The sequence below is a fragment of the Scyliorhinus torazame genome, chromosome 5 (assembly GCF_047496885.1).
Source record: "Scyliorhinus torazame isolate Kashiwa2021f chromosome 5, sScyTor2.1, whole genome shotgun sequence".
Lineage (NCBI taxonomy): Eukaryota > Metazoa > Chordata > Chondrichthyes > Carcharhiniformes > Scyliorhinidae > Scyliorhinus > Scyliorhinus torazame.
Window position 1 is genome coordinate 79,119,882 of NC_092711.1, and position 20,050 is coordinate 79,139,931.

At 42.4% G+C, this 20,050-nt stretch overlaps 1 protein-coding gene across 3 annotated transcripts; it reads left to right on the forward strand.

The window, feature by feature from the left end:
• Positions 1–7,903: 7,903 nt before the first annotated feature.
• On the forward strand, positions 7,904–19,557 carry LOC140418566 (uncharacterized). 3 transcript variants are annotated; one of them, XM_072502088.1, is made up of 3 exons: positions 7,904–8,129; positions 10,842–11,151; positions 16,321–19,557. In XM_072502088.1, the coding sequence occupies exon 3, from the start codon at positions 16,383–16,385 to the stop codon at positions 17,418–17,420; it is 1,038 nt and encodes a 345-aa protein (XP_072358189.1). In that variant the 5' UTR covers positions 7,904–8,129; positions 10,842–11,151; positions 16,321–16,382; the 3' UTR covers positions 17,421–19,557. The 3 variants fall into 3 exon arrangements, with proteins under 3 accessions (XP_072358189.1, XP_072358188.1, XP_072358190.1); XM_072502087.1 differs by lacking the exons at positions 7,904–8,129; positions 10,842–11,151 and adding an exon at positions 13,795–13,845; XM_072502089.1 differs by lacking the exons at positions 7,904–8,129; positions 10,842–11,151 and adding an exon at positions 13,817–13,887.
• Positions 19,558–20,050: the final 493 nt, after the last annotated feature.

Consider the following 20,050-nt stretch of genomic DNA (forward strand, 5'->3'; position numbering starts at 1 on the left):
TTACGTCAAGCAGGAGTAATGGACAGGTATCTTTACGTCAAGCAGGATTAATGGACAGGTATCTTTACGTCAAGCAGGAGTAATGGACATGTATCTTTACGTCAAGCTGGATTAATGGACATGTATATTTAAATCAAGCAGGATTAATGGACAGGTATCTTTACATCAAGCAGGATTAATGGACAGGTATCTTTACGTCAAGCAGGAGTAATGGACAGGTATCTTTACGTCAAGCAGGATTAATGGACAGGTATCTTTACGTCAAGCAGGAGTAATGGACAGGTATCTTTACGTCAAGCAGGATTAATGGACAGGTATCTTTACGTCAAGCAGGAGTAATGGACATGTATCTTTACGTCAAGCTGGATTAATGGACAGGTATCTTTAAATCAAGCAGGATTAATGGAGATGTATATTTAAATCAAGCAGGATTAATGGACATGTATCTTTACATCAAGCAGGATTAATGGACATGTATCTTTACATCAAGCAGGATTGATGGACATGTATATTTAAATCAAGCAGGATTAATGGACATGTATATTTAAATCAAGCAGGATTAATGGACATGTATATTTAAATCAAGCAGGATTAATGGACAGGTATCTTTACGTCAAGTAGGATTAATGGACAGATATCTTTAAATCAAGCAGGATTAATAGACAGGTGTCTTTACGTCAAGCAGGATTAATGGACAGGTGTCTTAACGTCATGCAGGAGTAATGGACATGTATCTTTACGTCAAGCAGGATTGATGGACATGTATATTTAAATCAAGCAGGATTAATGGACAGGTGTCTTTACGTCAAGCAGGATTAATGGACATGTATCTTTACGTCAAGTAGGATTAATGGACAGGTATCTTTAAATCAAGTAGGATTAATGGACAGGTATCTTTAAATCAAGCAGGATTAATGGACATGTATCTTTATGTCAAGCAGGATTAATGGACAGGTGTCTTTACGTCAAGCAGGATTAATGGACAGGTATCTTTAAATCAAGCAGGATTAATGGACAGGTATCTTTATGTCAAGCAGGATTAATGGACAGGTGTCTTTACGTCAAGCAGGATTAATGGACATGTATATTTCAATCAAGCAGGATTAATGGACAGGTATCTTTATGTCAAGCAGGAATAATGGACAGGTGTCTTTACGTCAAGCAGGATTAATGGACAGGTGTCTTTACGTCAAGCCGGATTAATGGACAGGTATCTTTAAATCAAGGAGGATTAATGGACAGGTATCTTTACGTCAAGCAGGATTAATGGACATGTATCTTTACATCAAGCAGAATTGATGGACATGTATATTTAAATCAAGCAGGATTGATGGACATGTATATTTAAATCAAGCAGGATTGATGGACATGTATATTTAAATCAAGCAGGATTAATGGACAGGTATCTTTAAATCAAGCAGGATTGATGGACATGTATATTTAAATCAAGCAGGATTGATGGACATGTATATTTAAATCAAGCAGGATTGATGGACATGTATATTTAAATCAAGCAGGATTGATGGACATGTATATTTAAATCAAGCAGGATTGATGGACATGTATATTTAAATCAAGCAGGATTAATGGACATGTATCTTTACATCAAGCAGTATTGATGGACATGTATATTTAAATCAAGCAGGATTAATGGACATGTATATTTAAATCAAGCAGGATTAATGGACAGGTGTCTTTACGTCAAGCAGGATTAATGGACAGGTATCTTTATGTCAAGCAGGATTAATGGACAGGTATCTTAAATCAAGCAGGAGTAATGGACATGTATATTTAAATCAAGCAGGATTGATGGACATGTATATTTAAATCAAGCAGGATTAAAGGACATGTATATTTAAATAAAGCAGGATTGATGGACATGTATATTTAAATCAAGCAGGATTAATGGACATGTATATTTAAATCAAGCAGGATTAAAGGACATGTATATTTAAATCAAGCAGGATTGATGGACATGTATATTTAAATCAAGCAGGATTAATGGACATGTATCTTTAAATCAAGCAGGATTAATGGACATGTATCTTTACGTCAAGCAGGATTAATGGACATGTATCTTTAAATGAAGCAGGATTAATGGACATGTATCTTTACGTCAAGCAGGATTGATGGACATGTATCTTTACGTCAAGCAGGATTAATGGACATGTATATTTAAATCAAGCAGGATTAATGGACAGGTGTCTTTACGTCAAGCAGGATTAATGGACAGGTATCTTTATGTCAAGCAGGATTAATGGACAGGTATCTTAAATCAAGCAGGAGTAATGGACATGTATATTTAAATCAAGCAGGATTGATGGACATGTATATTTAAATCAAGCAGGATTAAAGGACATGTATATTTAAATCAAGCAGGATTGATGGACATGTATATTTAAATCAAGCAGGATTAATGGACATGTATATTTAAATCAAGCAGGATTAAAGGACATGTATATTTAAATCAAGCAGGATTGATGGACATGTATATTTAAATCAAGCAGGATTAATGGACATGTATCTTTAAATCAAGCAGGATTAATGGACATGTATCTTTACGTCAAGCAGGATTAATGGACATGTATCTTTAAATCAAGCAGGATTAATGGACATGTATCTTTACGTCAAGCAGGATTAATGGACATGTATCTTTAAATCAAGCAGGATTAATGGACATGTATATTTAAATCAAGCAGGATTGATGGACATGTATATTTAAATCAAGCAGGATTAAAGGACATGTATATTTAAATCAAGCAGGATTGATGGACATGTATATTTAAATCAAGCAGGATTGATGGACATGTATATTTAAATCAAGCAGGATTAATGGACATGTATATTTAAATCAAGCAGGATTAATACAAAAAACAAAGAACAAAGAAATGTACAGCACAGGAACAGGCCCTTCGGCCCTCCAAGCCCGTGCCGACCATACTGCCCGACTAAACTACAATCTTCTACACTTCCTGGGTCCGTATCCTTCTATTCCCATCCTATTCATATATTTGTCAAGATGCCCCTTAAATGTCCCTATCGTCCCTGCCTCCACTACCTCCTCCGGTAGTGAGTTCCAGGCACCCACTACCCTCTGCGTAAAAAACTTGCCTCGTACATCTACTCTAAACTTTGCCCCTCTCACCTTAAACCTATGCCCCCTAGTAATTGACCCCTCTACCCTGGGGAAAAGCCTCTGACTATCCACTCTGTCTATGCCCCTCATAATTTTGTATACCTCTATCAGGTCGCCCCTCAACCTCCTTCGTTCCAGTGAGAACAAACCGAGTTTATTCAATCGCTCCTCATAGCTTATGCCCTCCATACCAGGCAACATTCTGGTAAATCTCTTCTGCACCCTCTCTAAAGCCTCCACATCCTTCTGGTAGTGTGGCGACCAGAATTGAACACTATACTCCAAGTGTGGCCTAACTAAGGTTCTATACAGCTGCAACATGACTTGCCAATTCTTATACTCAATGCCCCGGCCAATGAAGGCAAGCATGCCGTATGCCTTCTTGACTACCTTCTCCACCTGTGTAGCCCCTTTCAGTGATCTGTGGACCTGTACTCCTAGATCTCTTTGACTTTCAATACTCTTGAGGGTTCTACCATTCACTGTATATTCCCTACCTGCATTAGCCCTTCCAAAATGCATTACCTCACATTTGTCCAGGTTAAACTCCATCTGCCATCTCTCCGCCCAAGTCTCCAGACAATCTAAATCCTGCTGTATCCTCAGACAGTCCTCATCGCTATCCGCAATTCCACCAACCTTTGTGTCGTCTGCAAACTTACTAATCAGACCAGTTACATTTTCCTCCAAATCATTTATATATACTACAAAGAGCAAAGGTCCCAGCACTGATCCCTGTGGAACACCACTGGTCACAGCCCTCCAATTAGAAAAGCATCCCTCCATTGCTACCCTCTGCCTTCTATGGCCTAGCCAGTTCTGTATCCACCTTGCCAGTTCACCCCTGATCCCGTGTGACTTCACCTTTTGTACTAGTCTACCATGAGGGACCTTGTCAAAGGCCTTACTGAAGTCCATATAGACAACATCTACTGCCCTACCTGCATCAATCATCTTAGTGACCTCCTCGAAAAACTCTATCAAGTTAGTGAGACACGACCTCCCCTTCACAAAACCGTGCTCACTAATACGTCCATTTGCTTCCAAATGGGAGTAGATCCTGTCTCGAAGAATTCTCTCCAGTAATTTCCCTACCACTGAAGTAAGGCTCACCGGCCTGTAGTTCCCGGGATTATCCCTGCCACCCTTCTTAAACAGAGGAACAACATTGGCTATTCTCCAGTCCTCCGGGACATCCCCTGAAGACAGCGAGGATCCAAAGATTTCTGTCAAGGCCTCAGCAATTTCCTCTCCAGCCTCCTTCAGTATTCTGGGGTAGATCCCATCCGGCCCTGGGGACTTATCTACCTTAATATTTTTTAAGACACCCAACACCTCGTCTTTTTGGATCACAATGTGACCCAGGCTATCTACACCCCCTTCTCCAGACTCAACATCTACCAATTCCTTCTCTTTGGTGAATACTGATGCAAAGTATTCATTTAGTACCTCGCCCATTTCCTCTGGCTCCACACATAGATTCCCTTGCCTATCCTTCAGTGGGCCAACCCTTTCCCTGGCTACCCTCTTGCTTTTTATGTAAGTGTAAAAAGCCTTGGGATTTTCCTTAACCCTATTTGCCAATGACTTTTCATGACCCCTTCTAGCCCTCCTGACTCCCTGCTTAAGTTCCTTCCTACTTTCCTTATATGCCACACAGGCTTCGTCTGTTCCCAGCCTTTTAGCCCTGACAAATGCCTCCTTTTTCTTTTTGACGAGGCCTACAATATCATTCGTCATCCAAGGTTCCCGAAAATTGCCGTAATTGTCTTTCTTCCTCACAGGAACATGCCTGTCCTGTATTCCTATCAGGAATAATTAATGGACATGTATATTTAAATCAAGCAGGATTAATGGACATGTATATTTAAATCAAGCAGGATTGATGGACATGTATATTTAAATCAAGCAGGATTAATGGACGGGTGTCTTTACGTCAAGCAGGATTAATGGACAGGTATCTTTAAATCAAGCAGGATTAATGGACATGTATCTTTACGTCAAGCAGGATTAATGGACAGGTATCTTTAAATCAAGCAGGATTAATGGACAGGTATCTTTAAATCAAGCAGGATTAATGGACATGTATCTTTAAATCAAGCAGGAGTAATGGACAGGTATCTTTAAATCAAGCAGGATTAATGGACAGGTATCTTTAAATCAAGCAGGATTAATGGACATGTATCTTTACGTCAAGCAGGATTAATGGACAGGTATCTTTACGTCAAGCAGGATTAATGGACAGGTATCTTTAAATCAAGCAGGATTAATGGACATGTATCTTTAAATCAAGCAGGATTAATGGACATGTATCTTTAAATCAAGCAGGAGTAATGGACAGGTATCTTTAAATCAAGCAGGATTAATGGACAGGTATCTTTACGTCAAGCAGGATTAATGGACAGGTATCTTTACGTCAAGCAGGATTAATGGACATGTATCTTTAAATCAAGCAGGATTAATGGACATGTATCTTTAAATCAAGTAGGATTAATGGACATGTATATTTAAATCAAGCAGGATTAAAGGACATGTATCTTTAAATCAAGCAGGATTGATGGACATGTATATTTAAATCAAGCAGGATTGATGGACATGTATATTTAAATCAAGCAGGATTGATGGACATGTACATTTAAATCAAGCAGGATTAAAGGACATGTATATTTAAATCAAGCAGGATTAATGGACATGTATATTTAAATCAAGCAGGATTAATGGACATGTATCTTTACATCAAGCAGGATTGATGGACATGTATATTTAAATCAAGCAGGATTAATGGACATGTACATTTAAATCAAGCAGGATTAATGGACAGGTGTCTTTACGTCAAGCAGGATTAATGGACAGGTATCTTTATGTCAAGCAGGATTAATGGACAGGTATCTTTATGTCAAGCAGGATTAATGGACAGGTATCTTAAATCAAGCAGGAGTAATGGACATGTATATTTAAATCAAGCAGGATTGATGGACATGTATATTTAAATCAAGCAGGATTAATGGACATGTATATTTAAATCAAGCAGGATTGATGGACATGTATATTTAAATCAAGCAGGATTAATGGACATGTATATTTAAATCAAGCAGGATTGATGGACATGTATATTTAAATCAAGCAGGATTAATGGACATGTATATTTAAATCAAGCAGGATTAATGGACATGTATATTTAAATCAAGCAGGATTAATGGACATGTATATTTAAATCAAGCAGGATTGATGGACATGTATATTTAAATCAAGCAGGATTAATGGACAGGTGTCTTTACGTCAAGCAGGATTAATGGACAGGTATCTTTAAATCAAGTAGTATTAATGGACAGGTATCTTTACGTCAAGCAGGATTAATGGACATGTATCTTTACATCAAGCAGGAGTAATGGACAGGTATCTTTACATCAAGCAGGATTAATGGACAGGTATCTTTAAATCAAGCAGGATTAATGGACAGGTATCTTTACGTCAAGCAGGATTAATGTACATGTATCTTTACGTCAAGCAGGATTAATGGACATGTATCTTTAAATCAAGCAGGATTAATGGACACGTATCTTTAAATCAAGCAGGAGTAATGGCCATGTATCTTTAAATCAAGCAGGATTAATGGACAGGTATCTTTACGTCAAGCAGGATTAATGGACAGGTATCTTTACGTCAAGCAGGATTAATGGACATGTATCTTTAAATCAAGCAGGATTAATGGACATGTATCTTTAAATCAAGCAGGATTAAAGGACATGTATATTTAAATCAAGCAGGATTGATGGACATGTATATTTAAATCAAGCAGGATTGATGGACATGTATATTTAAACCAAGCAGGATTGATGGACATGTATATTTAAATCAAGCATGATTAATGGACATGTATATTTAAATCAAGCAGGATTGATGGACATGTATATTTAAATCAAGCAGGATTAATGGACATGTATCTTTACATCAAGCAGGATTGATGGACATGTATATTTAAATCAAGCAGGATTAATGGACATGTATCTTTACATCAAGCAGGATTGATGGACATGTATATTTAAATCAAGCAGGATTAATGGACATGTATATTTAAATCAAGCAGGATTAAAGGACATGTATATTTAAATCAAGCAGGATTGATGGACATGTATATTTAAATCAAGCATGATTAATGGACATGTATATTTAAATCAAGCAGGATTGATGGACAGGTATCTTTACATCAAGCAGGATTGATGGACATGTATATTTAAATCAAGCAGGATTAATGGACATGTATATTTAAATCAAGCAGGATTAATGGACATGTATATTTAAATCAAGCAGGATTAATGGACATGTATCTTTACATCAAGCAGGATTGATGCACATGTATATTTAAATCAAGCAGGATTAATGGACATGTATATTTAAATCAAGCAGGATTAATGGACAGGTATCTTTACATCAAGCAGGATTGATGGACATGTATATTTAAATCAAGCAGGATTAATGGACATGTATATTTAAATCAAGCAGGATTAATGGACATGTATCTTTACATCAAGCAGGATTGATGGACATGTATATTTAAATCAAGCAGGATTAATGGACATGTATATTTAAATCAAGCAGGATTAATGGACAGGTATCTTTAAATCAAGCAGGATTAATGGACAGCTATCTTTAAATCAAGCAGGATTGATGGACATGTATATTTAAATCAAGCAGGATTGATGGACAGGTGCCTTTAAGTTGAGCAGCAGAATTCCGAACTTACTGGAGAGAACACTCGTTCCTGCTGGTTTGAATGCTGATGTCTATGGCTGGAGGTGACAGTCTCCTCGGAATGGATTACTGATCCCAGATCAGGAGGATGGTGATATCCGGGGCTGGACGTGACAGTGTCTTCGGAATGGATTACTGATCCTAGATCAGGAGGATGGTGATCTCCGGGGCTGGAGGTGATATCTCCTCAGAATAATTTACTGATCCCGGATCAGGAGGCTGCAGATCTCCATGGTTGGAGGTTCTTATCATTTATTTAACTCTTAATTTTTTATTTTTTTTAAATATAAATTTAGAGTAACCAATTATTTTTATTTCAAATAAAGGGGCTATTTAGCCTGACCAATCCACCTAACCTGCACATCTTTTAAGTTGTGGGGGTGAAACCCACGCAGAGACTGGGAGAATGTGCAAACTTCACATGAACAGTGCCCCAGAACCGGGATTTATTTAACGATTTATTAGAAATGAACAGATATTCAAGGTAATGCTTCCTATTTCCATCATAAACCATGAAGTTATGGAATGAAGACCTTGTATGAGGAGCAGGTGAGGACTCTGGATCTGTGCTCGATGGAGTTTAGAAGGATGAGAGGGGGATAGAATCTTAATAGTCAGAAGGAGGCCATTTAGCCCATTGAGTCTTCATGGACCCTCAACGAGCACCCTATCTAGGCCCATGCCCCCACGCTATCCCTGAAACCCCACCTAACCTAAATAAAGGGCAGTTTAGCATTGCCAATCCATCTAACCTGCACATCTTTGGACTATGGGAGGACATTGGGGCACCCGGAGGAAACCCACGCAGACACTGGGACAAAGTGCAAACGTCACAGTCAGCCGCCCAAAACCAGAATTGAACCTGTGGCGCTTTGAGGCAGCAGTGCTAACCACTCTGCCATTCTCACTGAAACTTACAGAATACTAAGAGGCCCAGATAGAGTGGATGTGGAGAGGATGTTTCCACCAGTAGGAGAAACTAGAACCCGAGGGCACAGCCTCCGACTGAAGGGACGAACCTTTCAAACTGAGACGAGGAGGAATTTCTTCAGCCAGAGGGTGGTGAATATTCTCACTCTCACTCTCTCACAGTAGCACAATAGTTAGCACTGTTGTTTCACAGCGCCAGGGACCCGGGATCGATTCCCAGCTTGGGTCACTGTCTGTGTGGAGTCTGCATGTTCTCCCCGTGTCTGCGTGGGTTTCCTCCGGGTGCTCCAATTTCCTTCCCCAAGTCCCGAAAGACGTGCTTGTTAGGTGAATTGGACATTCTGAATTCTCCCTCCGTGTACCCGAACAGGCGCCGGAATGTGGCGACTCGGGGATTTTCACAGTAACTTTACTGCAGTGTTAATGTAAGCCTACTTGTGACACTAATGAAGATTATGGTTATGTGGTACTCTGCCGCAGAAGGCTGTGGAGGCCAAATCACGGAGAGTCTTTAAGACAGAGGTAGATAGGTTCCTGTTAATAAGGGGATCAGGGATTATGGAGAGAAGGCAGGAGAACGGGGATGAGAAAAATATAAGCCATGGCTGAATGGCAGAGCAGACTGGAATGGACTAATTCTGCTCCTATATCTTATGGTCATTTTGTGGCCCATTGCTTGCTAGGATCTGTGTTCAACCTTTACTCAGCTGCAGGTTTACATATGGGTCCTCAGATCCTCCCCACCCTCTCACATTTATCTTGTTTCAGGTTCTGTGCTCGAGACAAGTCCTTGTCAGAGAAAACAGGCCAACACTGTCCTGTGTTTGTCAACCCAGGAAGCTTTCTTCACAAGAGAGGGAGCTATTCCAAACAGAGGCAATACATTTAAGATTTTATAAGGTTCTTGGACAAGGACGTCTTACAGATCTCCCAACCTGGAGAAAGGGAATATCCTTATTGACTTCACACAACTGATTTCTGACAACCCAACTATTTCAAAGCTGTGAGCTTGTTTTCCTAATTTCTTGATGATAAACTGTAGATAACAAACTAAAGCCAGCAGAATGATCACAATCAGTGACACAAACCCTTGAGCTGTCATCACAAATAAAAGTAAAAAATTTCCAGTAAAATGTGATAACCATCGACTCAGATTCATCCTCCCCACCTGCAGATCATCCATCAATATTCACATAATCTGTTGTTTTTACATCAGAAACAGAAGTATTTGCGATCAGTTTGGAGATAACTCCCATATCGCCCGTTCTCAAACACTTTGTCTTGAAAGATAACAAATAGGATGAAGTCAAATCTTTAGAAGACAAAAGTCTTAGTTCAAATTATCCCCATGCCGTCAGTGGAAAGGGTTAACTTCTGTTTCCAAACGGGACAAGCAAACATTGTCAACTTTGAATGACTTTTCAGATCAAAGGTGAACCATTTTCAACTTTTATCGCCAGTTCTTTTGGGTTTTTGTTTTTTCAGTTTTGCCCAATTGTTTTTCTTTTCATTCTGCTTCAGGCACCTTTCCAAATAAACTGAAGGGAAATGAAAATTAGCTTTCAAGGGAAACTTCAACCTTATTAGACCAAAAAATGCAAAAGAGAGTGGAGCTTCCCACAGATTTTGAGCTGTGAAACATAACTTCAAGGCTGACGTTTATTTTCAGGGAATCAAACATTTTGGTGCCTTTTCCAATTGTACCAGTAAATTGTGATTCACACTGAAAGGTTTACTTTCACTCAGTAATTGAAACATTTCACTTTTCCCAGCACAGGAACTGGTAGCATTTTAGATTAAATTCCAATTGTTCACTTCTCTTGTCGTGTGTCGCTGGTGTGTGGAGAAGATCATGTTCTCTGTAGATCTGTCAGCACAGAAATTGCACTGTGCTTCTGGATACACTCAGTCTGCAGGACAGTGAAGATTTTTAAACATGACCCGAGTGTAGGGCTTCCCAGTGACTTTAAGGAGTGAGATGTTCCTGTAGTTGTCATTTTCTCTGTCACCTTTGTGTTTGCAGATTGTTATGGTTATTGCATCACACCTGTTCTGTGAACCAGTCTTACATCCCTAAACAGCAAGACATCATGAAGGTGTGACATTCGATGGGACTTTCCATGTTTGCACAGTTCAGCTGAAATTCCATCCTTGCCGGGTGCCTCTGCTTGCTCAGCGATCAATGGCTTTTTCAAACGCGTGGTGAAGATTCCTTGTCTAACTCAACCATGTCAGGAAGCTGCAGGAGAGTCAGAGACTGGGAGATGTCCATCTCACAGGAGTACAGCTCACAGACGTGTTCAACCCAGCGGGACATCTGGTTACTTCTGTCGGTGAGAAGCTCACCATTTGTCAATATCTTTGTTGATGGGAGAATCAAGCAGCCTCTTGATCCCACGTACACAGCAGGCACATATTCATTGTCACAGGCAGTGTGGATTTCCCGATGTAGGCTGCTCCAGTGTTTATTTACAAACCATCTCCCTGTATTTTACACAGCTCTCTTGGTGTGATGCAGTGTTCCAGCTGTTGGGTTTATCTTGTGCATGGGGTAGGTTGTGCTTTAAGCTTTTCCTGATGTTCCTGCAAATAGTTATGTTTCATTTCACGTTCCTTCACAATGTAAGTTCATAATGGAGATGTCACTGTCAAGAATGTACAAGTCTGAGAATTGTGAACAAGGATTAATCAACACTTTCTGATTGGAGATATTAATCAGTGGAACCTTTCAAACACTCAATTGTAGATTTGCACCTAAATTCAGTTCAGGATTTAAGTCAAAGTTAATAATTTTATTGTAAAAAATTCCTGTTGAGAGTTCTTGAATTAGGGAGAAAGATCACAGGTGGTTCTTTTAAAAGGAGACACAGCAGCCCCGAAAATCAGCGACGTCTCCAGAATATTAAATCCCAGGGATTGTTAATATCAGCAGAATCAAACCGGACATTGTCAGACAATCAATCCTGGGTGTAATTAACAGTAGTAAAAGTAACAGAATCCAATCCCTGATGTCACTTGTGAACTCGCTGATGTCACCGCTCTTTAGGTGCCTCAGTGAATCTCTTCCTTTCCCCACACAGAGCAGGTGAACGGCCTCTCCCCAGTGTGAATTCACTGGTGTATCACCAAGTTGGACTTTGTGAATCCCTTCCCACACACGGAGCAGATAAACGGCCCCTCTCTGGTGTGACCTCGCTGGTGTTCAATGAGGTTGGATGAAGACCTGAAATTCTTTCCAGAGGATGTGCAGCTGAACGGCCTCTCTGGGATGTGAACTCCCTGGTGGTACTCGAGGCTGGATATCCAAGAAAATGCCTCCCCACACAGGGAGCAGGTGTACGGCTTCTCCCCAGTGTGAACTCGCTGGTGTGCGGTGAGGTTGGCTGAAGACCTGAACTTCTTTCCACAGGGAGTACAGTTGAATGGCTTCTCCTCAGTGTGAATAAGCCGGTGTGTTAGCAGGTGAATCTCTTCCCAAACTCTAAGCAGATGAATGGCCTCTTCCTGGTGTGATCTCGCTGGTGTATTGCAAGGCCTGCTAATTGAGTACACCCCTTCCCAAACACTGAGCATGTGAACGGCTTCTCCCCAGTGTGAATGTGTTGATGGTTTCTCAGCAGGGATAGGTTATAGAATCCTTTCCCACAATTCTCACATTTCCAAGGTTTCTCTATGGTGCTGGGCTCAGTGTGGCTGCATCAATGGATTTCCAGATGGGATGGATAATTGAATCCTTTACCACAGTCCTCACATTTCCACAGTTTCTCCATAGAGCCGGGGACAGTTAAAGCAATGACCATATACCAAACACATTTAATATTTCTCCACACTGTCACTGGTGCACTGAGAAACTATTGACGCATTCACACTGGGGAGAAGCCGTTCACTTGCTCAGTGTGTGGGAAGGGGTTTACTCAATTAGCCAGCCTAACATTAAAGCTTTTCCCACAGACAGCAAGGCAATAAATGTATTTTTCTAGATTCAAAGGTCCATGATATTCAGATCCTGATTAATTGAGTGCCTGTGTCAGATCTTGATCTGATGTTTGGTTTGAGTTTCCCATCTGCAAATCCTTCCCCATAAATATCCTGCTAAAGGAGTTTACAAGAGTACCCAGTGTCAGTCCAGGATAGAAATTTTGAACATTAATTCCAGTTTCTGTGGAACATTTCTTCCCTCTCGTTCCCCCAGAACTGTAAATCCCCGTCCCACACACACTCCCTCTTCATTGGGCTGAAATCCAAAAATGTTTTGGCAAATTATTTCTGGATCCTTTTAACGATCTGGAGATAAATTCACTCATGATTTGTGACAAAATATGAATCTGAATGCGCAAAGATGTGCAGGTTAGGTGGATTGGCCATGATCAATTGCCCTTCGTGGCCAAAATTGCCCTTAGTGTTGGGTGGGGTTACTGGGTTATGGGGAAAGTGTGGAGGTTGGGTAGGGTGCTCTTTCCAAGAACCGGTGCAGACTCGATGGGCTGAATGGCCTCCTTCTGCACTGTAAATTCTATGAAATCTATGAATCACCCTGATTGAGCAGACACAATAACAGACGTTAACCTTGTGTCCAGAACTGACTGTGTTAAGATTTTCTCAGTGGAGCCTCAGTCAACATCACTGAGTCTAACTTTAAATTCCAGATTTTATTAATTGAATGGATTGGAGCCCATGTCCCCAGAACATTCTCCTGTCTCTCTGGGTGACTAATGCAGTGACATTGTCACTGGGTCAGTATCTCCCCCCTGGTCTCTATGAGGTTGTTTGTGGAGAGAAGAGGAAGCGGCGGATAGTCACGAACCTGGAACGTCACAATGTCCAGGGAATGATTGACGGCATATCCGGGCCAATAGGGAAAGAGGAGGCGGGACTGGAGGACTGAGCGGGAGTGACTAGTCCTCCAACCAATCCGAGTGAGCGAGGGCCGGGCTGGGCTCGGTCGTGTGAGGCATGCGCAGCGATTAGAGGCATGCGCAGTGCGATTAATGGCGGCGCAGAGACGGTTCTTTCTCGAATCTGCAGAGGTGGGTACGGCGGAACCGGGGGGAGCTATGGATCAAGCGGAGGTTGGAGAAGTTTTGTAAACATGTTATATGAACCGCAAACTCATGAAAAATAACCTACCGATATCCGGGATGGCCCCCCGCCCTTTGCACAGAGCAAGGCCGCAGCTTTCCTCAGTTCCAAACCGGGATTAATGTCCGCCATCTTTGTCGGGGGCACTGGTAGCAGGGCGGCGCGATCCCCATCTTTATTGAAGATACAGCGAGGGCGCAAGCGCACCCGCCATCTTTGTTAGAACAAACAAAGAACAAAGAAATGTACAGCACAGGAACAGGCCCTTCGGCCCTCCAAGCCCGTGCCGACCATACTGCCCGACTAAACTACAATCTTCTACACTTCCTGGGTCCGTATCCCTCTATTCCCATCCTATTCATATATTTGTCAAGATGCCCCTTAAATGTCCCTATCGTCCCTGCCTCCACTACCTCCTCCGGTAGTGAGTTCCAGGCACCCACTACCCTCTGCGTAAAAAACTTGCCTCGTACATCTACTCTAAACTTTGCCCCTCTCACCTTAAACCTATGCCCCCTAGTAATTGACCCCTCTACCCTGGGGAAAAGCCTCTGACTATCCACTCTGTCTATGCCCCTCATAATTTTGTATACCTCTATCAGGTCGCCCCTCAACCTCCTTCGTTCCAGTGAGAACAAACCGAGTTTATTCAATCGCTCCTCATAGCTTATGCCCTCCATACCAGGCAACATTCTGGTAAATCTCTTCTGCACCCTCTCTAAAGCCTCCACATCCTTCTGGTAGTGTGGCGACCAGAATTGAACACTATACTCCAAGTGTGGCCTAACTAAGGTTCTATACAGCTGCAACATGACTTGCCAATTCTTATACTCAATGCCCCGGCCAATGAAGGCAAGCATGCCGTATGCCTTCTTGACTACCTTCTCCACCTGTGTAGCCCCTTTCAGTGATCTGTGGACCTGTACTCCTAGATCTCTTTGACTTTCAATACTCTTGAGGGTTCTACCATTCACTGTATATTCCCTACCTGCATTAGCCCTTCCAAAATGCATTACCTCACATTTGTCCAGGTTAAACTCCATCTGCCATCTCTCCGCCCAAGTCTCCAGACAATCTAAATCCTGCTGTATCCTCAGACAGTCCTCATCGCTATCCGCAATTCCACCAACCTTTGTGTCGTCTGCAAACTTACTAATCAGACCAGTTACATTTTCCTCCAAATCATTTATATATACTACAAAGAGCAAAGGTCCCAGCACTGATCCCTGTGGAACACCACTGGTCACAGCCCTCCAATTAGAAAAGCATCCCTCCATTGCTACCCTCTGCCTTCTATGGCCTAGCCAGTTCTGTATCCACCTTGCCAGTTCACCCCTGATCCCGTGTGACTTCACCTTTTGTACTAGTCTACCATGAGGGACCTTGTCAAAGGCCTTACTGAAGTCCATATAGACAACATCTACTGCCCTACCTGCATCAATCATCTTAGTGACCTCCTCGAAAAACTCTATCAAGTTAGTGAGACACGACCTCCCCTTCACAAAACCGTGCTGCCTCTCACTAATACGTCCATTTGCAGGTTAGGGGCAATATTTTTCAAATTTACCCAGTAACAGCGTGAACAAATTGTTCATTAAACTGCTTCACTCTTTCGCCTCCAATTTGTTATCGATAACGCCGAACAATGATATCAGGTCAATGACAATCATTTGTATTCATATTGTGTCTTTAACAAAATAAATCTGTCTATAAAACCAAAAGGAAAAAATGATGGTTTCTCCAGCAGATAAACTGACACTAAAGTGGAGCCGGGCAATGTAACTGAGGTGGAAATAGCTGGTCTTGGTGATGATGTGGATATGTGGTCAAAATATGTCCTTCAGCCTCAGACGGTTAACAAGTAGAGGGATGGAGTTAGTGGTTAGAGAGGGAAATTTGTGATGGTGACTGGAGAGAATGGCTTCAGCTTTTCCAATGTTTAAAGGCTGGAAATTTCTGCTCCTGCAGCACTTGATGTCAGACAAGCCAGCACAGTGTGTGTGAGTTGGAGATGAACTAGGAGGTGATGATCTTCACTTGCACCTCCTACCCGGGTGCATCCAGGCAGTGGAGGTTGATGGATTAGAAGATTCTGTCAGAGTTTCGGTGAAGCTGTAGATGTAGAAAATCCCTCTCTTTCACCCTCTGTTTCTTGCACCCCTCTCACTCCCTGTCTCTTCCTCTCACCCCCTTCTGTCGATGCTAGATTATGTGTAATCCCAGATTGAGTGGTGGGATCCATTCCGTGAACAACATTAGTAAACCAGCCTGATTTTTATGACAATCCAGCAATTTTCACAGTCACTTTCCTCGTGCCGACCTCACAAATTACCAGATTCATTCAGCAGAATTTTACAACTTACCTTTGTGTTTCTGTGGGCTCTCTCTCACTTCCTTTTTTCTTTTTGAAATCTGTATCACAGGATATTAGAAAGGGGAGGATTTGCAGTCAGGAAACTGAAACTAAAGATCATATCAGGATCTCATGGACGCGCCCAATCTATTGCAACCTGAATATCATCGGATTTTGAAGATGGAAGAAAAAAGCACCATTCACAGTGAGGAGAAACCGTACACGTGTTCTGTGTGTGGACGAGGGTTCAATCGATCATCTGGCCTTTCAAAACATAAATGTAGGCATGATGGGGAGAAGCTGTGGAAATGTGAGGACTGTGGGAAAGGATTCAATTACCCATCAGAGCTGGAAATTCATCAGCGTGGTCACACCGGGGAGAGGCCATTCACCTGCTCGGACTGTGGGAGGGGATTTACTAAGTCATCCATCCTGCTGACACACCAGCGCACACACAGTGGGGAGAAGCCATTCACCTGCTCTGACTGTGGGAAGCGATTCACTCAGTCATCCACCCTGCAGAAACATCAGCGAATACACACTGGGGAGAAACCATTCACCTGTTCTGTGTGTGGGATGGGATTCACTCAGTCATCCACCCTGCTGACACACCAGCGAATACACACCAGGGAGAAGCCATTTACCTGCTCTGAGTGTGGGAAGAGATTCTCTCACCAATCCACCCTGCTGACACACCAGCAGGTTCACACTAGACAGAGACCGTTCATCTGCTTCGAGTGTGGGAAGGGATTCATTAATTCATCACACCTGATGGTACACCAAAGAGTTCATACTGACGAGAGACCTTTTAAATGTCTGGACTGCGGGAAGTGTTTTAAAACCTCGCAGGAACTGGTCTCCCATCAACAGGTTCACACTGATGAGAAACCGTTCAGGTGCTCTCACTGCGGGACTGGGTTCAGACGATCGTCTCATCTCACTGTCCACCAGCGCACTCACACTGGGGAGAGGCCATTCATCTGCTACAAGTGTGGAAAGAGATTCACTCAGTCATCCGCTCTGCTAAGACACCAGCGAGTTCACACTGGGGAGAAGCTGTCCATCTGCTCTGATTGTGGGAAGAGATTCATTCAGTCATCCAACCTGCTGACACACCAACAAGTTCACACCGGGGAGAGACAGTTTACCTGTTCCTCGTGTTGGAAGTGATTTTCTCGTCATCCGCCCTGCTGAGACACCAGCGAGTTCACTGGTAACTACAGTGATTGGATTTTGTTGTTACATTGAGAACTGAGCCCTTTCATTGTAATCTGTTTCTGCTGATGTTAATACATTTCAGACCAGTCATAGAGACAAATATCCTGGACAAAAATCAAATATGCCATCTTTGTGTTAAACATGCTGTATCGTGTATTTTTAATATCTGAAGGGTTCTCCTTTTGAAGGGTTCTCCCCTCCCCTGTCGTCTCCATTTTCACCTCCGACAGCAAGTGAGGAACTCATGGAGCTTATTTGTCATTAAGATTGAGACAATCCAATCTGCTGCTTCCCTCCCTCCCACTAGCCCACTGGACCAAACTGTCTCTAAAGTCCCCCTTGTCCATGATCTGAACTCACATCTTTCTCCAGTTTCTCTCCTGTCAAACCTTCTCATTGATCATCCTGTCCATGAGACCTTCCGGATTCTCCCTTTACCATTTTCCCACTAAATTACTGATCACTCAACTCCCCACATTATCTGATATTGTTAATGGTTCTGTCTCTTCTGGTTCTGTCCCTCCCACCATTAAATTCACTCTCATTCAACCGGGAAAAAAAACCTTTGACCCCATCATCCTGGCAACCTACCGTTCCATCTCCATTCTCCCTTTTCTCTCCAAGTCCCTGTACTCGGTGTCCCCCAAGGATCTATCCTCAGCCCCTCCTATTTCTCATCTACACGCTGCCACTCGGTGACATCATCCCAAAGCACCATGTTAGATTTCACATGTACACTGACATCACCCAGCTCTACCTCACTACCATCCCTCTCCATTCCTCCACTGTTACTAAATTATCAAACTGCTTATCCCACATCCAGTGCAGGATGGGCAGAAATTTCCTCCAATTAAAAATTTGGGAATATCAAAGCCATTGTCTTCAGTCACCATTAGAAATTCCATTCCCTAACCACCGAGTCCATCCCTCTCCCTGGGAACTGTCTGAGGCTGAACCACACCCTGCACAATCTCTGTGTCAGATTTGACCCCAAGATGAGTTTCTGACCCCATCTCCACAACATCACTAATACCAGATATTTCAATCTCCATAATGTCACCTGTGTCCATCCCCACCCCAGCTCATCTGATGCTGAAACCCTCATCCATGCCCCTGTTACCTTTAGACTTGATGATTCCAATACAGTACTGACCAGCCTCTCACATTCACCCCCACGGAAACGTGAGATCATCCCAAACTCTGCTGACTGTGGGCTTTCTCACACCAAGTAGTCCTGTTCACCCATCACCCCTGTGCTCACTGACCTACACTGGCTCCTTATGTAGGACAGCCTTGATTTTAAAATTCACATCCTCATCCTTGTTTGCAAATCCCTTCATGGCCTCATCCCTCCCTATCTCTGTAATCTCCAGTTTTACAACCCTCTGAGATATCTGCACTCTGCTCACTCTGGCCTATTTAGCATTCCCCATTTTAATTATTCCACCATCAGTGTAGGGCCAAGGCCGGAAACTGTGAAATTCCCTCTCGAAACCTCTCCGTCAACGGTGCAATTTTAAACAGTGTAGAATCAAATATCCCAGCGGTGGTGGGGGTGAAGGGTGGTAAATGTCGACAATTGGGTGATTAAACTGTTGATCAAGATGTTTTTTTAAAAAAGCTAATGGGGTCCTCAGTTTATTAATTTTGACATGGAGTGCAAATGCAAGGAAGCTATCAGGAATCTTTGTAAATTACTGATTACCCAGCAGTGTGGAAAATTACCCAGGTATGTCCTGTACACAAAGAGCAGGACAAATCAAACCCAGCCCAATACTGCCTCATCAGTCTTCTCTCAATCATCAGTAAGGTGATGGAGGGGCCATCAACAGTGCTATCAAGTGGCACTTGCTCAGCAATAACCTGCTCTTGGGTCATGTCTGTGCGGAGTCTGCATATTGAGTCTCCGGTTTCCTCCCAGAAGTCCCGAAAGACGTGCTTGGTAGGTGAATTGGACATTCTGAATTCTCCCGCAGTGTACCCGAACAGGTGCCGGAGTGTGGAGACTAGGGGCTTTTCAAAATAACTTCACTGCAGTGTTACTGTAAGCCTAATTGTGACACTAATAAAGATTATTATTAGATTATTATCATTGATGCCAGTTTGGGTTCTGGCAGGGTCACTTAGCTCCTGATCTCATTACAGCCTTGGTTCAAACATGGTCAAAAGAGCTGAACTCCAAAGGTAATCTGAGAGTGACTGTTATTTAAACCAAGCCAGCATTTAACCAAGTATTGCATCAGGGAATCCGAGCAAAACTGGTGTCAATGGGAATCGGGGGAAACTCCGCTGGTCATAACTTGCACAAAGGAAGATGGTTGTGTTTGTTGAATGTCAATTATCTCAGTTCCAGGACATCACTGCAGGAGTTTCTCATGGCAGAGTCCTAGGCCCAAAATCTTTATCAATGACCTGCCTTCCCTCATAACTTCAGAATTGGGGATGTTAACACTTCTTCTCACGGTGCCAAGGTCCCAGGTTCGATCCCAGCCCTGGGTCACTGTTCGTGTGGAGTTTGCACATTCTCCCCAAATTTTCCGTGGGTTTCGCCCCCACAACCCAAAAGATGTGCAGGCTAGGTG